This window comes from Primulina tabacum, chromosome 14 (assembly GCF_025594145.1).
Source record: "Primulina tabacum isolate GXHZ01 chromosome 14, ASM2559414v2, whole genome shotgun sequence".
NCBI classification, from domain to species: domain Eukaryota; kingdom Viridiplantae; phylum Streptophyta; class Magnoliopsida; order Lamiales; family Gesneriaceae; genus Primulina; species Primulina tabacum.
The window spans coordinates 10,594,162-10,617,558 of record NC_134563.1 but is presented as its reverse complement, the minus strand read 5'-3'; the positions used below and the strand labels follow the sequence as shown (position 1 = coordinate 10,617,558).

Sequence of the window (23,397 nt, the reverse complement as noted above, 5' to 3'; positions counted from 1 at the left end):
AGTAAATTTTTAAACCTTAAGAGCCTTACCTATCATTTAATTATTTTAGTGAATTAACACCTCAATTAAGGAACCTAAATGAACTTATTTCCTACTCACATCAAGTTACTAAAATAATTCCTTAAACCTTCTTTTAACTTAAATCAACTTATTAGCTAGCTAAAATAAACTCTGGGAATGATTTCTAAATCTTAAATTCTATCTCAAAACTCCAACTCCAGTCCGGCCTCACTGAATTAACTGAAAAGATAAAAATTTAAACTACTGCATAAAATAATTAACTTTAAGGAAAAGCATTTAAATACTCATGCAATAAAATCATTTTAATTTAAAATACTAGAATTATGCATGGCTTATACGTAGTCTAGTTTACGGGTTCTACATGATAAGTCTTAATATCAAAGACAATTTTATTTAAGTGAGGGAGGATTTGTAACCTCCAAAAATCAGTCCATGAAAATTGCATGTGTAGAGCCCAAAAATCAGTACACGTAAAACCCATGCATTTATTTAATTGTTAAATCATTTATTTAATTTTAAAATGATGTTAGCAATGCATGTGTTATGAAATTGCACTATTTTAAATTATTTGTGCTTATGCGAAGCACGTTAAAATATTTTCTCGAGTTTCATATTTCAGGCGATTATTCGATGCGGAATCGAGGAAAAGAGACTGGTGATGATTTTGGCGATTTTAAAATGTGGTATTTTATTTTTAATTAAGTTTGGGGCATATTAATTAATTTAATATGTTTCAGCATTTTAAAGCCTAAATTATTTATTTGGGAATTTTAGAATCTTTAAAACTTTTAAAGTTGGCTTTGTGCATTTTATTTTGTTAAAAAAGAGAATTTTATAAAATTAGTGTGTATTTATTTTTCATTGAGAAGTTGTTTAAAATTAGTGTGAGTTAACTTTTGTCAGCATTTTAATTAGTTAAGTTATCAATAATTTCTCCTTATTCAAACACACACACACGTTACACACACTCTCACACACTTACACATTTTTACACACAACACACACCTACACAATTTATTTTCAGAATTTGAGAGAGAAAACCTAGGGTTCCTCCACCATAGAGCAGCCGCCCCTCCCTTTGGATTTCCAGCGAGTTTTTGGTGATTTTTATTGCAAGAAATCGCGCCACGTTCGTCCCGGATCGTCTCTCTCTTCCTTCCCGCGTCGGAGTCATCGTTTCGGTAACATTAAATATCAAAAGGCACGTATATTCTATTTTCCCTACGTCGATCATGTCATAGTATGTGTTGCGTTATTTTTATGCGTAAAAATACATGTGTGATGTGTAAAGTTTGAGCAAAAATTGTTTAGATTGCATTTTGAACGTTTCTGGATCTGAAAATCTCGTTTTTGCTGTTCTTTTAAATACTGCGACTTTTCGATCGATTATTTGGAAAAAATTTCAACGTATGAAACGTATAATTTTTGATACCTTCGATTTGATATAAAATTCGAAATATTTGGATAAAAATTGAGAGAGTTAAGATGTTTTCCGTGGTACTGCTCAAACTGCGTTTCCTGAAAATTTTGTTATTGATTCATTCTTGAAGTTTTTGAGTTGCAGGCTTCGTTGGGGGTCGACGTGTGATCATTCCTGCATTTAGGTATATCGAGATTGATGGTGGGATGATTGTGGGTGTTTCGTTCCGTGTCGTTAGGCACTTGGTTGAATGAATAGTCGTAAAATTCGTTTTGTTGTCTAAAGTTGCGTTCACAGGTTTATTGGGTTACTTGTCATGCGTGGTTGTTTTGGGAGAATTTTATAGGCTTGAGTCATTATTATGGTATCCGAGGACCGGGTCTCGTGGTGTCGATTTATGATCGGGATGATAGAGTTAGGAGAAATAAGCCTTGAGTATATGATTTTCCGTTGGTTTACTTTCACCGAGCGTACACGGACCCGTACACGAACCTTGACACGGGGTCCGTGCCTTTGTTTCCTTCGTAGTGTCAAATCTGCGAGCCTACACGGACCCCCACACGGACCCTGGCACGGGGTCCGTGCCCTTCCTTCTTTTCGGTGTGTTTTTACAGTATCTACACGGGGTCAGTGCCTTCCCTTTTCTGCACGACACATTTTACAGTACCTACACTGACCCGGAGCCGCACCTGGGCACGAGGTCCGTGTACTTAACATTTTGGGGAAAAAAAATTAGACTTCACATCAGGTTTTGTTTTGGGGTTCAAGATAATGGTTAGTACGATAATTAAAATAGGTCAAGTCCCGAGGGAACTAGAATGTCATAAGCTACTTATTCACTTCGGTGGTGAGCTTGAGTACCTAAGTCTAAGTTATGCAAATTAAGTATTTAAACTCATGTTAGTATGTGCAGCAGTGGCCCCAAGCGAGATCCAACGAATCCCTCAACGCCAAGTAAGTATGTTCGACGTGCAAATGAGAAAATGTTCTATTTTTTAGGTATTCTAAATGTCATGTGACCAATTTATGAATGGGTTTGGAAGTCGGTGAACGTGGCCGAGGACCTCTCCACCCCGTTAAAGCATGAACGAGTTTAGATCAGGATTTGAAAGCGGTAAAATATGACCAGGGACCAATCCACCCGTTAAAACATGAACGGGGATCTCATGTATGTGGCAGTGGATTTTCCATGTCAGCCCAGTACTGTGGTTTAGTCTGATCAGGCGTATTATGTATGGGTCACTTGCTTTGAAACATGTCTCTACCCAAAATGATGAAGTTTATGTATGTTCATGTATGTACAAGTATGCAAGCACGTTTAAGAAAAGTTTCATGTTATGGCACGTCTATGTATGTATGTGAGTTCAAGCTTTTATATGCACGTTCAAGTTCAAGTATGTATGTTCTATTTTGAAGTTGCATGTGATTTTATTACGTAGTACTCGTTACTTCCAGTTTATACGTGTTGAGTCTTTAGAATCACTAGACTTGATCGATGCAGGTGAGGATGCATTTGAGGAGACGAGGGGTGAGGACCAGTGAGCTGGCTTGGACTGAGCGGGAGGCTAAACCCGAGGACTGCCATATTTTAAGTTTTTATGAATGTTCGAAAATACTATGATTTATGTTACTGGTTATGAGATTTTAAACGAATACTTTTGGCAAACTTTACTTTGAGATCTTGTGTGCAACTACTTTGGGATGAACAGTTTGTTTTATCGAATTTTGAAGGTTCACGATTTATTTTAAGAAAATTTTTAATTCTTCCGCAAATTTTAAGTATTTAAAAGTACAGTACGTTACGGTTGGTATCAGAGCGGTGTTCTTGTAAAGGGTTTCGCCTACTGCCAGTTGCGAGAAGCTCACGAAGCCACACCTCAAGTCTGTAAGTTTTAAAGTTTTGAATTATGTTATGTATTAAGCATTTAGTCATGATTTCAGCATGTCCATGTTTTAAGTTCAATTTACGTGCATCTTATGTTGTTGATATTATGTTCATGCATATGAGGTTTACGTGTTGGGTAAATTGTTGGAACATTGTGCCTCCTAGACGCATAATTAACTGGGAAGCTAGGGATGAAGATAGAGAGGCTCGAGAGGAGGGGAGAGACGCTCCTCCTCCACCACCGCTGGATATGCAAGCACAGATGCTTGCGGGAATGACTCAGTTCTTCGTACAGTTTGCCGGTAACCAGGAGACGGTGGATGCAGGGGCTAGGCCTAGACCAGAGGCGGTATACGAGAGATTCAGGAGGATGAACCCAAAGGAGTTTTCGGGGACTACTGACCCGATGATAGCTGAAGGATGGATTAAGTCCATCGAGGTGATTTTCGCGTTTATGGAGCAGCAAGATGCAGACAGGGTCAGATGTGCCACGTTCCTTCTGACAGGGGACGCCAGACTTTGGTGGGATAGTGCGTTGATGTCAGTGAACTTGCAGACACTGACGTGGAACGGTTTCAAGGAGGTCTTTTACTACAAGTACTTTTGTGAAGAAGTACGATCCAGACTGACCAGGGAGTTCATCACGCTGCGACAGGGAGACAGTAGCGTGGCGGACTTTGTCAAGAAGTTCGAAAGGGGGTGTCACTTTGTGCCCCTGATAGCTAATGATGCCCAGGGAAAGCTGAGGCATTTTATGGACGATTTGCGACCGATCTTGTGCCGCGATGTGAGAGTTGTTGGTCCTACTACCTATGTCGTTGCCGTATCTAGAGCCTTGATGGCAGAGCAGGACCAAAGGGATATTGAGAGTGATAAGCAGGGCAAGAGCCCCTATCAGGCACCGCAGCAGCAGCAGCAACAGCGACCTCAGTTCAAGAGGCCATTCCAGGGACAGCCAGGAAAGAAGCCTTTTCAGGGACCACGGAAAGGCAAGGGTCCTATGCCACAGCAGAAGGCTCCACAGAGGCCGGGAGAGTACCCGGTGTGACCGAAGTGCAACCTGCCAGCATCCGGGACAGTGTTTGTATGGGTCGGGCAAATGTTTCAAATGCGGAGCAAGTGACCACATGCTAAAGGAGTGCCCTCAGTGGAGGTAGCCGACCCAGGGCAGGGTGTTCACCATGCGTGCCCAAGAGGCAAACCCAGACACGACATTGTTGACTGGTAACACATTTAATTCAGCAGTATTAAATTTTGCCATGCATGCATGTTTATTGTGATATGGGATTGTTAGTGTTCTAGCTAGCATTTTGGTGCCCTTCATTGCTTAAGGGTGATATTAGAACTTTTGGGACATGAGTTGTGTTGTGCTGACGTCTCACAGTAAATATTTTCATAAAGAGAGTTGCCACGAAGGCCCTGATAGACTCAGGAGCCACCCACTCTTTTATTTCAGAGACATTCGCTAGTCACCTGGACGTCAAGTCTATTGCACTCGACGTGAGCTATTCAGTGATAGTCCCATCGGGGGAAGAATTTTCAGCTACTAGCGTGGTCAGAGACATCGATCTGGAACTGTAGGGCCACCCGGTGTACGGCGATTTGATTGTGCTGCCAATGCCAGAGTTTGATTTCATTCTGGAAATGGACTGGCTGACGAAGAACAGAGTCCTTATGGACTTCCAGAAAAGGTCAGTGTTGGTAAGACCTTTAGGCATGGAGCAGTTTCTCTTTGAACCAGCTAAATGGAGGAGTTTCCCTCGCATGATCTCTTGCATGCAGGCGCGGAGACTTATGCACAAGGGCTGTTAGGCTTTCTTGGCCAGTATTGTTTCTGCACCTGACATACCCACTCCTTCTATATCTGATGTACCAGTAGTCAGAGAATTTCCTGAATTCTTTCCAAATAACGTCACAGGCCTTCCACCAGAGAGGGAGGTGGAGTTTTCCATTGATCTTATGCCAGGCACAGTGCCGATCTCTAAGGCACCGTACCGATTAGCTCCAGCTGAGATGTTAGAACTCAAGCAGCAGATTCAGGAGCTTCTTGACAAGGAATTCATTCACCCTAGTTTCTCACCATGGGGCGCACCGGTACTCTTCGTAAAGAAGAAAGATGGGAGCATGAGGCTGTGTATCGATTACCGAGAGCTGAACAAGGTAACGATCAAGAATAAATATCCGTTACCAAGGATCGAGGACTTGTTCGATCAGTTGCAGGGAGCTACAGTGTTCTATAAGATAGACCTTCGATCAGGGTATCACCAGCTGAAGGTAAAGGATGCCAATGTCCATAAGACAGCCTTCAGAACCAGATACGGGCATTACGAGTTCTTAGTGATGCCATTCGGACTGACGAATGCTCCAGCGATTTTCATGAACCTCATGAATCGAGTATTTCAGCCCTACCTAGGTCAGTTCGTCATAGTGTTCATTGACGACATTCTTATATACTCGAAAAGCCATGAGGAGCACAACCATCATTTGATGACAGTTTTGCAGATCCTGCAGAGTCGCAAGTTATTTGTGAAGTTCAGTAAGTGTGAATTCTGATTGGAGAAGGTAGCGTTTTTGGGTCACATAGTGTCTAGCAGTGGAATGGAGGTGGATCCAGCTAAGGTGGCAGCTGTTAAGGAATGGGTTGAGCCAAAGAATGCATCAAAGATCCGCAGCTTTCTGGGTTTAGCCGGTTACTACCGTAAGTTTATTCAAGGGTTTTCTTCGATAGCAGTGCCACTCACTTCACTGACAAAGAAGAATGCTAAATTCTGTGGAGTGATGAATGTCAGAAGAGCTTTGATACTTTGAAGCAAACTCTTATTTCAGTGCCAGTGTAAGCCATGCCATCAGGGCAAGGACATTTTGTGTTATACACCGATGCATCTAAGCTCGGGTTAGGCGCAGTGTTGATGTAGCATGGTCGGGTTATAGCTTATGCTTTCAGGCAGTTGAAGGTGCATGAGAAAAACTACCCGACTCATGATCTTGAGTTAGCCGCCGTTGTCTTTGCTTTGAAGATATGGAGACATTACTTGTATGGCAAGAAATGCCAGATATTCACTGATCACAAGAGTCTCAAGTACTTCTTCATGCAGAAAGAGTTGAATATGAGACAAAGACGGTGGTTAGAGTTGGTAAAAGACTACGATTGTTAGATTAGCTACCATCCGCGGAAAACCAACATTGTGGCTGATGCTTTGAGCAGGAAAGTTGCAATCGTAGCACAGTTGTCAGTACAGAGATCACTTCAGTCAGAGATTCAGAGATTTGGGTTAGAGGTTTATCGTGAGGGCCGAGCTCCTAAGCTGTCTAATCTTACAGTCCAGTCTTCTTTACTAGAGCGAATCCGTGTAGGTCAGTCTTCAGATGAACAGTTACAGAATTGGAGACTGAAGGATGAAGCAGCCAAGGGCATTGTACTCTACACAGTATCTGATGGTATCGTGAGATACAGAGTTAGAATGTGGGTGCCTAGTATTGATTCGATCAGAGAGGATATTCTGACAGAGGTACACGCATCTCTGTATTCTATTCATCCAGGAGGTACCAAGATGTACAAGGATCTGCAGATTTTGTATTGGTGGCCAGGTATGAAGAGAGACATCCGTCGGTTTGTGTCTGAATGTCTAACTTGTCAGCAGGTGAAGACGGAGCATCAAAGGCCAGCAGAGATGCTTAAGCCACTCCCTATCCCCGAGTGGAAATGGGAGAATATCACCATGGACTTCGTTGTCGGATTGCCTAGGTCAGTCAGGGGATCCAATGCTATTTGGGTTATAGTGGATCGACTCACTAAGTCAGCGCACTTCTTGCCAGTGAAGACGACTTTCTCCATGACGCAGTATGCGGAGCTCTATATCAGGGAGATAGTCCGATTGCACGGAATCCCAGTTTCTATTGTGTCCGACAGGGACCCGAGGTTCACATCGTCCTTCTGGAAGAGCCTGCATGCAGCCATGGGGACGAAGTTTCTATTTAGTACAGCGTTTCACCCGCAGACAGATGGCCAGTCTGAGCGAGTGATTCAGATTTTGGAGGATTTATTGCGAGCATGTATAATAGATTTCTATGGGACTTGGGAATCTATGCCACCTCTAGTGGAGTTTACCTACAACAACAGTTTCCAAGCACCTATAAGTATGGCTCCCTATGAGGCGTTGTATGGATGGAAGTTCAGATCACCGATTCATTGGGATGAAGTTGGGGAGAGGTCAGAGCTTGGTCCAGAGATTGTTCAGAAGATTGCAGATGTGGTGGTCAAGATCCGAGACAGGATGAAGACCGCACAGAGTTGTCAAAAGAGTTATGCTGACAAGAGGAGAAGGGATCTAGAGTTTGCCGTGGGTGATCACGTTTTTGTGAAGATAGCACCCATGAAGGGTGTTATGAGATTTGGGAAGAGAGGCAAGCTTAGTCCGAGATTCATTGGACCGTTCGAGATTCTTGACAGAGTTGGGACACTAGATTATCGTGTTGCCCTCCCGCCGAATCTGGCCGGGGTACACAATGTGTTCCACGTCTCGGTACTGAGGAAGTACCTAGCTAATCCTTCACATATTTTGAGCTATGAGCCGTTGCAGCTTGCTCCAGACCTATCGTATGAGGAAAGACCTTTCCAAATCTTAGACAGACAGGAGCGTAGACTTCGGAACAGGGTGACCAAGTTGGTCAAGGTTTAGTGGTTGAATTAATCAGTGGACGAGGCCACTTGAGAGACAGAAGCAGACATGAGGAATCGTTACTCGGAGTTGTTCGGTAAAATTTAATTTCGAGGACGAAATTTATATAAGTGGGGGATGAACTGTAGAGCCCAAAAATCAGTACACGTAAAATCCATGCATTTATTTAATTGTTAAATCATTTATTTAATTTTAAAATGATGTTAGCAATGCATGTTTTATGAAATTGCATTATTTTAAATTATTTGTGCTTATGTGATGCACGTTAAAATATGTTCTCAAGTTTCATGTTTCAAGCGATTATTCGATGCGGAATCGAGGAAAAGAGACTGGTGACGATTTTAAAATGTGGTATTTTATTTTTAGTTAAGTTTGGGCATATTAATTAATTTAATAAGTTTCAGCATTTTAAAGCCTAAATTATTTATTTGGGAATTTTAGAATTTTTAAAACTTTTAAAGTTGGCTTTGTGCATTTTATTTTGTTAAAAAAGAGAATTTTATAAAATTAGTGTGTATTTATTTTTAATTGATGAGTTGTTTAAAATTAGTGCGAGTTAACTTTTGTTAGCATTTTAATTAGTTAAGTTACCAAAAATTTCTCCTTGTTAAAAGACACACACACGTTACACACACTCACACACACTTACATGTTTTTACACACAACACACACCTACACATTTTATTTTCAGAGTTTGAGAGAGAAAACCTAGGGTTCCTCCACCATAGAGCAGCCGCCCCTTCCTTTGGATTTCCAGCGAGTTTTCGGTGAATTTTTATTGCAAGAAATCGCACCATGTTCGTCCCGGATCGTCTCTCGCTTCCTTCTCACGTCGGAGTCGTCGTTTCGGTAACGTTAAATATCAAAAGGCACGTATATTCTATTTTTCCTGCGTCGATCATGTCATAGTATGTGTTGCGTTATTTTTATGCGTAAAAATATGTGTGATGAGTAAAGTTTGAGCAGAATTTGTTTAGATCGCATTTTAAACGTTTCTGGATCTGAAAATCTCGTTTTTGCTGTTCTTTTAAATACTGCGATTTTTCGGTCGTTTTTCTAGGAAAACTTTTAACGTATGAAACGTAGAACATTTTGATACCTTCGATTTGATATAAAATTAAAAATATTTGGATGAAAATTGAGAGAGTTATGATGTTTTTCGTGGGACTGCTCAAATTGCGTTTCCTGAAAATTTTGTTATTGATGCATTCTTGATGTTTTTAAGTTGCAGGCTTCGTTGGGGATCAACGAGTGATCGTTGCTGCATTTAGGTATATTGAGATTGATGTTGGGATGATTGTGGGTGTTTCGTTCCGTGTCATTAGGCACTTTGTTGAATGAGTAGTCGTAAAATTCGTTTTGTTGTCAAAAGTCGCGTTCACGGGTTTATTGGGTTACTTGTCATGCGTGGTTGTTTTGGGACAATTGTATAGGCTTGAGTCATTATTATGGTATCCTAGGACCGGGTCTCGAGGTGTCGATTTATGATCGGGATGATAGAGTTAGGAGAAATAAGCCTTGAGTATATGATTTCTCGTTGGTTTACTTTCACCGAGCGTACACGGACCTTAGCACGGGGTCCGTGCCTTTGTTTCCTTCGTATTGTCAGATTTGCGAGCCTACACGGACCCCCACAAGGACCCTGGCACGGGATCCGTGCCCTTCCTCCTTTTCGGTGTATTTTTACAGTATCTACACGGACCTAGGCACGGGGTCCGTGCCTTCCCTTTTCTGCACGACACATTTTATAGTACCTACACAGACACGGAGCCGAACCTGGACACGGGGTCCGTGTACATCACATTTTGGGAAAAAAAAAATTAGACTTCACATCAGGTTTTGTTTTGGGGTTCAAGATAATGGTTAGTACGATGATTAAAAGAGGTCAAGTCCCGAGGGAACTTGAATTTCATAAGCTACTTATTCACTTCGGTGGTGAGCTTGAGTACCTAAGTCTAAGTTACGCAAATTAAGTATTTAAACTCATGTTAGTATGTGCAGCAGTGGCCCCAAGCGAGATCCAACGAATCCCTCAACGCCAAGTAAGTATGTTCGACGTGCAAATGAGAAAATGTTCTATTTTTTAGGTATGCAAAATGTCATGTGACCAATTTATGAATGGGTTTGGAAGTCGGTGAACGTGACCGAGGACCTCTCCACCCCGTTAAAGCATGAACGGGTTTAGATCAGGATTGGAAAGCGGTAAAGCATGACCAGGGACCAATCCACCCGTTAAAGCATGAACGGGGATCTCATGTATGTGGCAGTGGATTTTCCATGTCAGCCCAGTACTGTGGTTTAGTCTGATCAGGCGTATTATGTATGGGTCACTTGCTTTGAAACATGTCTCTGCGCAAAGTAATGAAGTTTATGTATGTTCATGTATGTACAAGTATGCAAGCACGTTTAAGAAAAATTTCATGTTATGGCACGTCTATGTATGTATGTGAGTTCAAGCTTTTATTTGCACGTTCAAGTTCAAGTATGTACGTTCTATTTTGAAGTTGCATGTGATTTTATTACATAGTACTCGTTACTTCCAGTTTATACGTGTTGAGTCTTTAGACTCACTAGACTTGATCGATGCAGGTGAGGATGCATTTGAGGAGACGAGGGGTGAGGACCAGTGAGCTGGCTTGGATTGAGCGGGAGGCTAAACCCGAGGACCGCCATGTTTTAAGTTTTTATGAATGTTCAAAAATACTCTGATTTATGTTACTGGTTATAAGATTTTAAACGAATACTTTTGGCAAACTTTACTTTGAGATCTTTTGTGCAACTACTTTGGGATGAACAGTTTGTTTTATCGAATTTTGAAGATTCACGATTTATTTTAAGAAAATTTTTAATTCTTCCGCAAATTTTAAGTAGTTAAAAGTACGGTACGTTACAGCATTGCATGCATATTATTTAAATTGCTTATTTATTTTATTTAATTGAATTAAAATGCTTAAATGATATATTTTATATGATTAAATTTTTAAATAGCATGATTTCATGGAAATAAGAATTTCGTTCAGACATTCAATAATAGGCTGGGAAAAAAGACCAGGACGACCAAGATGAATTTTTTTCGATAAATGTTTATAAGGCTCAATAATATAATTAAATAGGATTAAAATTTTTAGAAAATACTGGAGTCTAAATTATTTGACGAGTCGAACCTTATTTTATCCGGAAAACCGGTTTTAGTCAAACAAATGACTTTTATGGACCCGAAAATTATTGTTTTTGAAAACGATTTTTGTAAAATTTTATTTTATATTTAATTGGGCCTTAATGAGCCTAATGTACCTAGGATTAAAGGGCCTAATTTCTTTCAAAACAACAGTCCTAAAAACTCTAAACTCTTAAATCACCTAAAAAACTAAATTATAAAATCAAAATCCTAGGGTTCTAAAATTTCATTTGGTCGAAAACCTCAAGGAAAAAATCTAAGGTTGTTTGTCGCCCGTTCGTTCTTTTTCGTAACCCGCGCCAACGATCGAAACGCTTCACGGTTTAGCTATTAAGTCATTAAATCGAAAGGTTCGGGTTTACGTCTAAGAAAAATATTAGAAGTCAAATTTAAGCTTATATGATGATTCGAGATAGATTAGGGTCAGTAAAAGTAAGAAAAAGTCAAAATTGGTAAGGTCGGGGTCCAAGGGTAAAACGGTCGTTTTACGTCTGGGGTAGTTCGAAAGGTCTGACAACATCCCGAAGAATCATAATACATGCTAAATGATATTTTAAAATGTTGATGATGAAAATATGATATTTTACGATATATGCTAAGGCTAAACGATTTTACCGAAAAATGTTATTTTACGATTTTTGAAGGATACAATATTTTATAAATAAAATGAAAGAAAAAACATTTTGAAGGATGTGAATTGACTGTGAGATAAAGGATATGATTGGGGATATTGTGAGGGAAAAGGCCCAGAGGGAGCTCATTTATGGGAGAAGGCCCGAGAGAGAGCCCGACGATCGTATTTTCATATTTGACCACGGCCTAGTGACGAAAGTTGCTGACACCTCTTCCCCAAATACTTGGTGTAGCTAGACTGATCAGTCGACCATATGATGATATGATATATAATAGTTAATTTCAAGTATCAAACTTCACCCAAAAATAATATACGATGATGAAAGGCTTTACAGTTAATAATTTATGATTTATTTACTCTTACAAGTTTTATGACATGTTATTTTAAATAAAAGTATGATTTTTAAATGCATGTGTCTGTATATGTATTATTTGTTACGTATGATTAGAACGTGCTGAGTCTTAGACTCACTAGATTTGAATGGTTGCAAGCGAGAATGATTTTGAGGGAGGCACTGACGTTTGAGTGGATCGAGTCCGATATTATACACCCGAGGAAAATGTATTTTTCGCATTAGCTTAGTATTTAAAGTTTATCGGTAAACATTTTGAGGATTAATTTATTAAATATTTTATGCTTTATTTTGAAGTTTAGTTTTTGGATTATTTTAAAATTGACTTACAATTTTGTGGTTGACGATTTATGGATCTTTATGCATTTGAGGTTTTAAATATTATTTTTTATGTTAGATGATTTTGATGTTGGAGAAAAATGTATATAAAAAAATTGTAATATCTTAAAGTTAAAAGTAAGGCACATTTCAAGTTACAAGTGAGGATGATTAAATTTTGCAAAGAGTTGTACTGATTGTTTTGATTAGGTTTGCTTTTGTGTCTGTGGAATTGTGTTTTGTTCTTGTAATTGATATGAGGAGTTGAAGGTGCTTGTGATCTTAGGTTGTTGGTCAAACATTTGAAAAATTAGACGTATTATTCATGTTTTGTTTATGACTAATGTTTTCTTTAATAAAAATTATCCCATACGAAGAGAGAAGATTCATACGTTATCCTAAATTTTAAACAGAAACATATGATTTTCAGAAGCAAAATAAATAAATAAAACGAATCCATTTAAAATAGTATTCGATGTATGTTCCAAGTGTTCGAATGCCCTACTTTTTAGAAAAAATAAATTTTATTTATCTTCATCATGTCAGCCGAAAAATCATCGTGTCTACAGGAAATCATGCAGAGGTTTACAAAAAAAATTAAATGTTCAATAAATTAAATTATATAATTACGAGATTTGATCACATACTGTAATAAATATGGCATTTAAAGGAAGTGAGAGAGAGATAATAATTTAACATTTTTGGTAGAGATCAAAGTACTTGTCAAGTAGTCATACACGACGTGAAAATAAAATTTTCAAAAATACAGATTACGGAATCATCATCTCATTTCGCAGACCCAAATTAGAAAAAAAAAAACCTTTCTTGGAGTTCAACTCCTAAAAATAAGCAAACAATATCAAGAAAAGATTATTAATACAATATACAATAACTAAGTATGAGTGACAGCAGCACAATAAATCCAATATCGTCCCAACCCCCAGAGAACATTAGCTGACTACAAATTTACAAAAGATGAACTGGATCAATTACATTAGCTCATAAAAGCTCCCCCCGGCAGATTTGTTGCTCCTTGTGCTGAAACTAGTCCCTGAGACAATAAATGCGGCCGTCCCGCCCCTTGAATATAACCTTGATTCATTCCCGCCCCCACCATCTGTTGAGGCTGCTGTTGTAGTTGCGGGATTTGCTGCTGTTGTGGCTGCAGCTGCATAAGGGGTGGCGGTTGCTGAAGCTGCCCATGTGGTTGCTGCTGCATCTGTGTAAGCTGCTGCGGTTGGGGATGCTGCTGCAACTGTGGCTGTGGCTGCTGCTGCTGCACAAGAGGATGTGGCTGTTGCTGCTGCAGCTGTTGTGCCTGTAGTTGCTGCTGATTCGGCGGTTGTGGCTTAAATACAACCATATCCTGGTAAAAAAACATGATTAAAAGGTACAAGTCTAAAAGATTGGTATCATATGTTGGAATACTGATGTTATGATAAGGCTATGTTACCCCAGGGAAAAGCATTCCAATCAGGCGGTACGCTTTGTCAGATACAGATAGCAGTAATGTCTGGGACGGTAGCTGTATTACTGCACACTGCATAATTTTGCAATAACAAAGTGAAATTATCTTCATGAGTATTATAGACGGTGCTGAATGGAAGATGTGGTCGGTATGGACAACACTTACAAGCTTCTTCTCTTGAAGCTGTCCTAGAAACCCATGCTGATTCATTGCCCGGAAAACTAGAAAATCAGCCTTTCCAACATATTGCCTGGCATAATGTTGAAAGAAATCAACACAACCACGGATTGTCAATTTATTCATAATGTGCACATTAGGTACTAATCCACTAAGGAAATTACTTGTTATTCATGTGATCCTGCGATATCAGGCGAACTATCTGCATTGTTACCGGCCAATTCGCAGCAAGCCTGAAAGAATGGCCCAAAATTTCAACAGAAGTCAAATCGAGCCACGTCTAGTGTATAGGTAATATGCCAAAATGTCACACGGTGGAAATATTTTAAGGGTGTTCCCAAAATTGAAAGCCTAACCGGGACATATTTTCCGATCATGCCCTACAAGTAAGGTTTTTAAACGCCGCAGGACGGGATTACCTGTTTCTCTTTTTCTTTTTTTTTTCTTATTTCTGTATAAACGGTGGTTGTGTTGACAGATAAATGAACAGCCAATCATAAACGGGTAGATGTGATGGAACACTACAATTTGATCTTGAAAGACTGCCAAATAAATTTCGATGGAATGTAACAAAATCGGTTCTTCAAAGATTCCTCTCACTAATTATTTCAAGGACTCATTACTTAGATGGTATATCTGATTAAAAATCCACCTTCTAAAACCAAATTCATAAAAGAATATATCAAATGTGCAGCTTTTATCAATTTAATCACCATCACAATAGATTGTCACAATCTAGTAAACCTTCAGAACCACAATGAAAATGTGTGAAAGATGTCAACAAATAAAAACATCAGAGAAAAGTAGTCTTACGTCTCAGAAGCTGAGGCACTCCTGTATCCCTGGCACAAGGAACCAGGATGTTAGTAATGGAAGTAAGTTGAGGATTCTAAAACAGAAGAAGCTAAATACCAGAGAATAGCATACACAATATCCCATATGATTCGACAATATGGATATTGGAGGGGCATTCTGAAGCAAGATCTACCCTCCTAAAAATTTATCTTCTAAAATTTAGCATGACATCATTCATAATAGGACTGCTATTTTACACTTGAGAAAAGCATACCTCCAATTTGGTGATGAAAACAGGTTGACCTTGCCTCTGTCCCGATAAGTTTCCCTGGATCCATCAACATAAACACTTAAGAATCTGCTAATCTGTTCAAAAATGCTAGGAACTCACAGCTATTCGCATCTTAGCATTTACAATAGTTTCGTTATTTGTGCATCCTTCGTTTGTTCGTGAAAAAATTCTAGGTAAGATCTTTTGACCTGTTGCAATTCAATGAGTTCCTCAACCTAACATCTGTTTCACCGTGATCTTTGTTTTTGCTCACATAGAATCATATGCAATCATTAGCGGATAACTATTCAAGTTTGATGCATGCATCAAAGTAGTGGGCAGTGGAACCAAAACTGCCATTTTTGTGTATTAATTTAAACTGTATGGCCAAACAATTATGTGCCTCCAACTTGATTAAAATTGCTACATGAGTAAGAAACCAAATTTTGTGAAGCACTTCTCGTTTCAAATAATCACGATGAAAATAAATGGTGACACTAAAACTAAATTTACCTAATCACCAATTCTCACTTCTTTCCTGTTTCTGTTACTCAGTAATGAGCTGATAGTTATGACTATGCAGTTTACAGCAGACAAACTTCATAGATCCATAAAAAATCTCCAACTATACCCAGATGAAGATTATTTTTTTCTATATGTGATTGTGCAGGGGTGCTCGATTTGGGGGGTGCAGTACATTGCATCCATTAAATTAAGAAAGAGTAGTTAAGTCACCACAAGTTTGAAAGAACTTTTTCACACAGGTCTACCATAGAACCAGATGTTAGAACCGAGCAAGTTGAGCACAGTAATGTTAATTCAGGTCATAATAAAAATACCGGGAACATCATAAAAGTTTCCATTCTCATACTTACCTCCCAGACTTTGACATATTTTGATTGAGCTGACTGCATTGCACTTGCTGTCTGCTGATTCAATGGCATATTTGTCACAGTGCTGTTTCCATTTACACCAACAGGCTGCATTCCTGGCTGCATTTGTTGACCTATTCCGGAGTTAGGAATCATGGCACCAGTTCCAGAAGGCATACCAGATGCACCATTGCTGTTCATAACGTTCTGACTCATACTCATCCCTGTTTGTACCATTTGAGTAACAGGAAGATTTCCTTGGCTCATGCCAGGGATTGTTTGCCCCATGCTAAGACTTTGAAGATTACTCAACGGTTGAGACATCCCAATACTCGAATTTACAGGCATATTAGAAGCAGTGGAAGTAAATGACGCAGAAGCAGAATTTTGTGCAACTTGGACAGTCCCTGCCATTGGTACTGACACAGATATTGATGTGACACTTGAAGTGCCAGTGGATATCACGTTTTGGGCAGGAGGGATTGAATTCATTCCACTGGACACCGTGTTCGAGATCATAGGTGTACCCCCAATAGAAGGAAGTCCAATAGAAGTACCTCCAGCAAGGGCCTGACGTGCTTGAGCGACATGATTCAAAATTCTCACATTTGCTGCCGCACCGCCAACTGGACGTAATGAGGGTGTCATGTTATTTATGAGAGGCTTCATATCTGGTACAATTTCATTATTTGGAATCATTTCCTGAGATGTCGACGGAGGTGAAGATGTCTGCAAGGAAGGAACAGCTTGAGAAGCAGCTCGAGGAACAGATGGCATATGTGGAAATGGAGGTGTCGTCACAGAAGGCACAGAAGCCACAGAAGTCGCAGTGATGGGCTCCTGAACAAAGTTGACAGGATTATAGTACCAAAGACAAGCAGAAATATTAAACAGAAAGGAACCAACATATTTTCCCAACAGAGGAGTTCAGAAACTTTATATGAACTTTACCACTTTTATTGTTGCAGGGGGCATGGGCATACCTCCAACAGCCACTGTTTGTCGACCCATTACAGATCCGTTTGCTGAAGAGAAAAAGGCACACAATCCGTATTAATCTTACATCTCAATTCTAGCAGCATTAAATCGACACAATTGCACAAGACAAAGAGTGATGAATCAACACAATTACAAGGGACGCCCCCCCCCCCCCCCCCCACCCCCCCCACACACAAAAAAAAACCCAACCTCCCACACACACTAAAAAAAAAAATCCAACACACACACTCCCGTGGATGTTACTGTTATTTGCCAAATGAAAAGGAGCATACCCTGATCCCACATGAATATCAATGGTCAGGTTAAAAAAATAATTTTCTAGAAACTTAATCTTGCATCATTCACAATCAATGTCATATTAATGCAGCACATTACAGATCTATCTGACATTTGATCAACTTCCAATCATTTTTAAGGACACAAGCTGTAGCACTCGCCACTCAAAAAACTACGAATAAAGATTATTATCCATAGCCTTGGGAAAATGATCATTCCTAAAGGCACACAACAATATTTGCACAACAGCTAACGCACTAAATCAGCTGACGTAAAAATATTCTAGTTTCATTTTTCAAGTAAAGATATAAAAGTAAATAACATAGCAACTCACATGTTCGTTCAGTACATTCAAATATAGACAGACCACTGCAATGAGGAAGATAAAACTGGAATAAAATTCTGGTTTCAAAAATCACCTGATGGAACAGAAACAGGAGGTGTAGCAGAAATAGATGGAACAGGAGCTGCATCCATCTTTACAGGGCTTTGATTGGATGGCAAATTGGTCATTCCTGGCCGACTTAAAGCAGAACGGGCCTCCACAAAATTTTCTGAGATGAGGACAAGGAAATGAGGATTCTTGACATTGTCTATCAGAGGATCTGCAGCTCGTGGATTACGTTTTCCCTAATCAATACATTATTGATAATGTCAGTGTTGTGAAGATCTACCTTTTCAAAAGAAAGATAAATAGATTAAGAGAAGAGAATAGTTTTTCAGACATATTTGATCTTTTGTCTGCGAAATTCATCTTAGATCAAAATTTATTAGGACCACAGAAATAGTGATAACGGCCAATATAGATGGAAAAGAAAATGCAGATAAATTCATGCTGGTGAAATTTGACAGTCAAGCCTAATACCAGATATCAGATGTAAACAAAAGAATCCACAGTTAACGTCAGGCATGGATTTTATTACGCTGACCCACTTAAGGGAAACATACATTTCTCACTTATCTGAATCGATTTTCTGAACCAACTGAAAGTGAACAATAAATTGGGTTGTATTCAAGAGGTTTCAAGAAGGATTTTCCAGGACAGAAGCTACAAGAAACATTTTTGTGTTTCCGTCATGGCTTTTACAGAAAGGAAATACCCAGTTATATATTCACCTAATGAGAGGTCTAGATTTAAAGGAAAAAATTCCAAAAAAATTTAGTATGCAAAATGCCCATCTGTCACAGAAACTCAAAAGAGTTTTCAATTGACCATATTTTCCATCTCTTCGGTAGAAGATTCAGAATTGTGGGATTTGAAAAGTAGAATACGGAAACCCTAGTTAAAAATATATAAAATGTGGGGAAACTACCATAACTAATCATGCTTCTGAATGTGTGAGACCCACATTTCAATTGTGCAATATTCGTTTGCTTTCATGTTAGAGTTTTGATTAAACTTAAACATTTTATCTTATTTTCTATTTATTTTCGAGAGACCATCAGAAGTTATGTATTAACTCGAAGAGTATTTATGAATCATATCCTAATGAGTCAAATGGGCTGAAGGTCTTCAAATTATTTTCCATCCATGTAGATGTCCAAATCATCCAAAGTGCAGTGTTTGGTACACAAGCAGACTCTTGACAGTAATTTGAATGTTATATGGAAGTAGGTCAATTAATAAACTCCCTAAGTCCAGTTGGTTCTAAAGTATCTGGGATTCTGGCATAGCTAAATGGTTTTGGTGAAGGAATATCTGATCCCAAGAAACCAGTTGAAAGTAATCTTAATCTATAACATAGGAATGGCATTTTAGGAATGATATAGTAATGCATCACTATAAATCCTAGCAGTCGTCAATCAAATGAGAAGATCTGTTAGCCAGTAGAATCAAGAGATTAAAAACTCGTTAATAAGGCCAGATGAGAACTCATAAATGCTGAAACAGATACCAACTTATAGTAAGACTTCAAATGAGAAAAGCATAGGCAAGACTAGCATGTAGCAATAAATATCAATAATTTCAACAAGAATTAAAGAATGAGTTACGTGTAAGCACACATCATTACCGCATTATAAATCGCCCTAAGTTTGGGGAGCTGTTTTGGACAAACGACGGACAAAGAAATGGAACCCTGTAAACAAAAATATATTTTTAAGCTACTTGGTGATGTAGAATGGATTTTGAGATCAGATGGCATGGGCAGAAGGTACTTTTACCAGTACCTGAGCAAATGATTTTGCCAATGTCTCTGCGTCAGATAGATGACTATCTGGTTGCTTTTCAGATCCATCGTTCTGCTCAACATTCTGCAGCTGTGGTCGATATACTGGTGTGGGCAATGGGCAAGGATTGCTTGCAGCAACGAGAATACAATGTCTTTGTCCATCCATATTTTGATTTTGGCTTCCACTTGGGGAAGAGAACATCTACTTAAAAAGCAAAACAATGCTTACAAAACAAGTTTATGAAACATTGAAAGTTTTGTCAATCATTCAAATAGAAAAAAAAAAGAAACTTTTGTAACAATTTCAAGTTACCAGCGTGATACGGATTCATTTGATTAAAATAAATTGATAAACAAGTTTAGTGGCCATTTCAACAAAGGACACTTGACAAATAAGCTTCTATCCATCTCAAATGCATTATAAAAATCCGTCTCAAATGCATTATACAAATGATTTAGTTGCCAAGGCCAAACATATTTGATGTTAGATCTATGAAGTCTGCTATCCAATATAACTTGAAACCAGTGAGCAACCATGGATAACAAAAATTTATCAATTTACAAGCAAATAAAGATTATAACGACATTTCATTTCACCTTAAATCCATAACCCATACGTTTATTAGTGTAAGAGATGGTTTAAAAGTGCTCCTTCAGCCTTTAAGACTCCCAAAAGTGAATTGCATCCAACGGCTTGTGCGTTTTAACCAACTATGCTTCTCATATTATCATACTACTATCAACTTCTATAAGTTTATATACTTCTATTTCAAAAATAACAATTGACATAAATCTGATACCAACAAGACAACATATTATATCTTCACAATCCACGATTCTGTGGATGAAAATAGTTTGATGATTGTCTTTCATAGGTTCATTTTTCAAGAAACATTTGTTCACTATCAGTGCATCTTCACAAATTAAAAGTTAAAACTCTATTTAAAGTATAGTGAATCTAATCTAAAGTTCTAAACTCTAACAAAGCTCAGATAAAACAAGAAAATAATAAATTGCCAAAGTAACAATATCACTGGTGTAGCAACTATAATTATACAGTTGAAATAAAATAATGCATAAAAATGAAGTAAATACAAGTGTGCACTAAAAGAATTGACATCACCACAGACCATTAGAGCTTCTGCAAGTCCTTCTGCAATAGCAGCATCATTGAATCCACCACCTCCAAACGGTATAGCTAAGAGCCATTGAAAGAAAATATCCATGTCTCTCGTCCAGCCACTCCTTTGCACGAGGAAAGCTGAAAAGATAAAATAAGTGATTGAAAGATCAGAAAAAGAATAGATAATACATAGAGCGAGCCAAAATAATTAAGTCACAATGCAGATTCTTAACTTAAGTCGATTTTTTAATAAAACTTTAACTAAAGAAAACAAGATTTAGTGTCTTGACTACCTTATACCCAAATACACAACTCCAGATCATGCATTAATAGAATACTATAGTAACACCACAAAATAATAGGTGGGTTTAAGCAAATTATTCATAAATCTTCTCTAGGCTCTTATCAATAGATTAAACCAGTTGCATGGGAAATCTCGAGAACATACAAAACTTCCATTAGTACTAGGCAAAAAATGAGGTATGCAACTTAACTGGTATACTACGTCGTTTTAAATTTTAACCACAAAATTTAAGAGTTGAAAGATTAGAGGCTGGCTGACAGAGAAAAGAGCCAAAAACTATTACTCTATTCAAACTCTCCTCTATGATGTCTTTCACAGTAAATTACTTGGAAATGCAGGACTTTTTCTAATGGTACCATTTGATCCGAAAGTGAGAAAATAAAACACCGCAGGCTCCAAAAACAGAGAGAGAGAATAAAAGCACACACCGCTATAAGATCCATGAGCGTTGAACATAACTAGGGAGAGCTCAACATGGAGAGTAGATTGCTTCTGAAAAAAAAGATGGAATAAAAAAATCAATATCAAAAGGTTCAGGTGATGCAAGTCAAACACAAGAACATCAATAAATACTCATCTGGTAGCACAAAAATCTCATCCTTGATAATTAAAATATGAAAATTTAGATAGCTAAGGTACAAGCGATGTCAGTTTTATCTACCTGATTTGTTGTCTCGTTTCCACAAAAAGATCTGCATGAATTATCATAAACTCAAAACTTATTAATAACTGAATAGTGAATATATAATCAAAGGTTGACAGGACTAAGTTATTACAGTAAGACAATGACGGTGAAACACATCACAAGATTTCTAATGGGGGTGGGTATGGTAATACGGAAATGGCTATCCTTTATAGTGTTTTACACGTCCATATTATGCTACACCTACATTTTAGAGGCAACCTGTTTTTCTTCTCCATTACAAGGTAGAATTTGAAACACATCATCTTGTAATTTCTCTTTTAGCATTATACAACAACAATTTTGAAAGGAACAACAGTCATGATTTTATTGCAAACTAAAAAAGTATATAAAATAAAAATTGAGAGGTGAGAAACATGAACGCCACCAGTCATGATATTTAGACGCTCTAAAGAGGTTTCACTCAGTAATCTATACACGTCAACTAAGTGCGTAAGCTAAATCACAGCGTAAGAAAGGTCGCTCCCGCTCCACAACAAAACACCGCACCAACCCAAGGGAAGGCAATATTCATTTATAACCTCCATCACAAGCCAAATAAATTCGAAACACAAACATTGGTAAATATCAGAAAACAATTTCAAAAATGCAGTCAAGTTACTTCAATAGAAACCCAATTGAACTGTTGATTCAATAAATCCACTCCCCCCACCACACCAAGCAATTACATTCGGGTAAACAACCTCTCCAATAAACATAATCCCCAGAGGAAAAATAAACCCTTCAATTCTACACGCGCACAAACGCAGTTCAGGGAGTGTCATTACCGGACGATCTTCTCAAGGTAATCGGAGACGATGGTTTGCCAGAAAGGTCCGACGGCGGCCGTGCCTTCGACCGCCACGATCAGCTGTTTCGGCACCATATATTTGAGGAATTACGCCAAAATCCAATCTCTATCTTCCTCGTTCTCCTCTTTAGCTGCTTTACTTTCGACGAGTACAAGTCTACGAAGTCTCCGCAATAATAACATATCATGAATTGGCTCGACGTTTGTTTGGAAAAAAATTTGTGTGAGATTCTTTCGATGAGTATTTTGTGTTCACGGATTTTTTATTTGGATTATTTATAAAAAAAATATTATTTTTTAGGTTAAGAATATTATTTTTATTGTGAATATTGATAGGGTTGACCACTTTCACTGATAAAAATTCGTAAAACCGTCTCACAAGAAATATATTCTATTTGTTTTTATCTATTTTATAGAGTAATGTTTTATTCAAAATCAATACCTGAAATTTATATTTTATTATATTAAATAAATAAAAATTATATTACAATGTTGGAAGGTTATCATATATTGTAAAAAAATTAGGTAAAAATAAACTTGAGAACTCTGTGATTATTTTATTTATTGTTCTTGTTCTCGGCACGATTACATGACTTGCCTAGCCAAATATTTATAATAATAAATGTATAATCTTACCAGAGTTCTATTTTAACCAAAGAATCATAATCATATATATCTAAGAAACTAATAAAACATGAGATTAATTTTACTAGCCAGGACTCTTTGTTGTCATCCAACAGCCTCCCTCAAATCAAGCTCATTAGACTTCATCACACTAAGCATCTTCTTGCAGGTGAAGAAAATCTCGCATTTCAATGATTTTGTGAAAATGTTAGCAGCTTGTTCTTCAGTCTTGCAAAACTCAAGTGTTATCTCTTCTTTGTTCACTAAATCTCTGTTGTAGTAATACCAGATTTCAAGTGCCATCTACAAAACTCGGTAAGCATTTGTCTCGACCGAA

General features: G+C 38.1%; 1 protein-coding gene across 2 annotated transcripts; it reads right to left on the bottom strand.

The window, feature by feature from the left end:
• Positions 1 to 13,299: 13,299 nt before the first annotated feature.
• LOC142524392 (mediator of RNA polymerase II transcription subunit 25-like) lies at positions 13,300 to 22,635 on the bottom strand. 2 transcript variants are annotated; one of them, XM_075628353.1, is made up of 15 exons: positions 22,414 to 22,635; positions 21,605 to 21,635; positions 21,372 to 21,435; positions 20,647 to 20,777; positions 19,515 to 19,718; positions 19,358 to 19,423; positions 17,765 to 17,975; positions 17,022 to 17,095; positions 16,074 to 16,910; positions 15,202 to 15,255; positions 14,946 to 14,974; positions 14,297 to 14,365; positions 14,121 to 14,205; positions 13,941 to 14,027; positions 13,300 to 13,853 (listed from the first exon to the last, which is right to left on the bottom strand). In XM_075628353.1, exons 1-15 carry the CDS (start codon positions 22,509 to 22,511, stop codon positions 13,482 to 13,484), a joined length of 2,412 nt encoding a protein of 803 aa, XP_075484468.1. In that variant the 5' UTR covers positions 22,512 to 22,635; the 3' UTR covers positions 13,300 to 13,481. The 2 variants fall into 2 exon arrangements, with proteins under 2 accessions (XP_075484468.1, XP_075484469.1); XM_075628354.1 differs by having other exon boundaries at positions 16,074 to 16,799.
• Between the last annotated feature and the right edge of the window lie 762 nt (positions 22,636 to 23,397).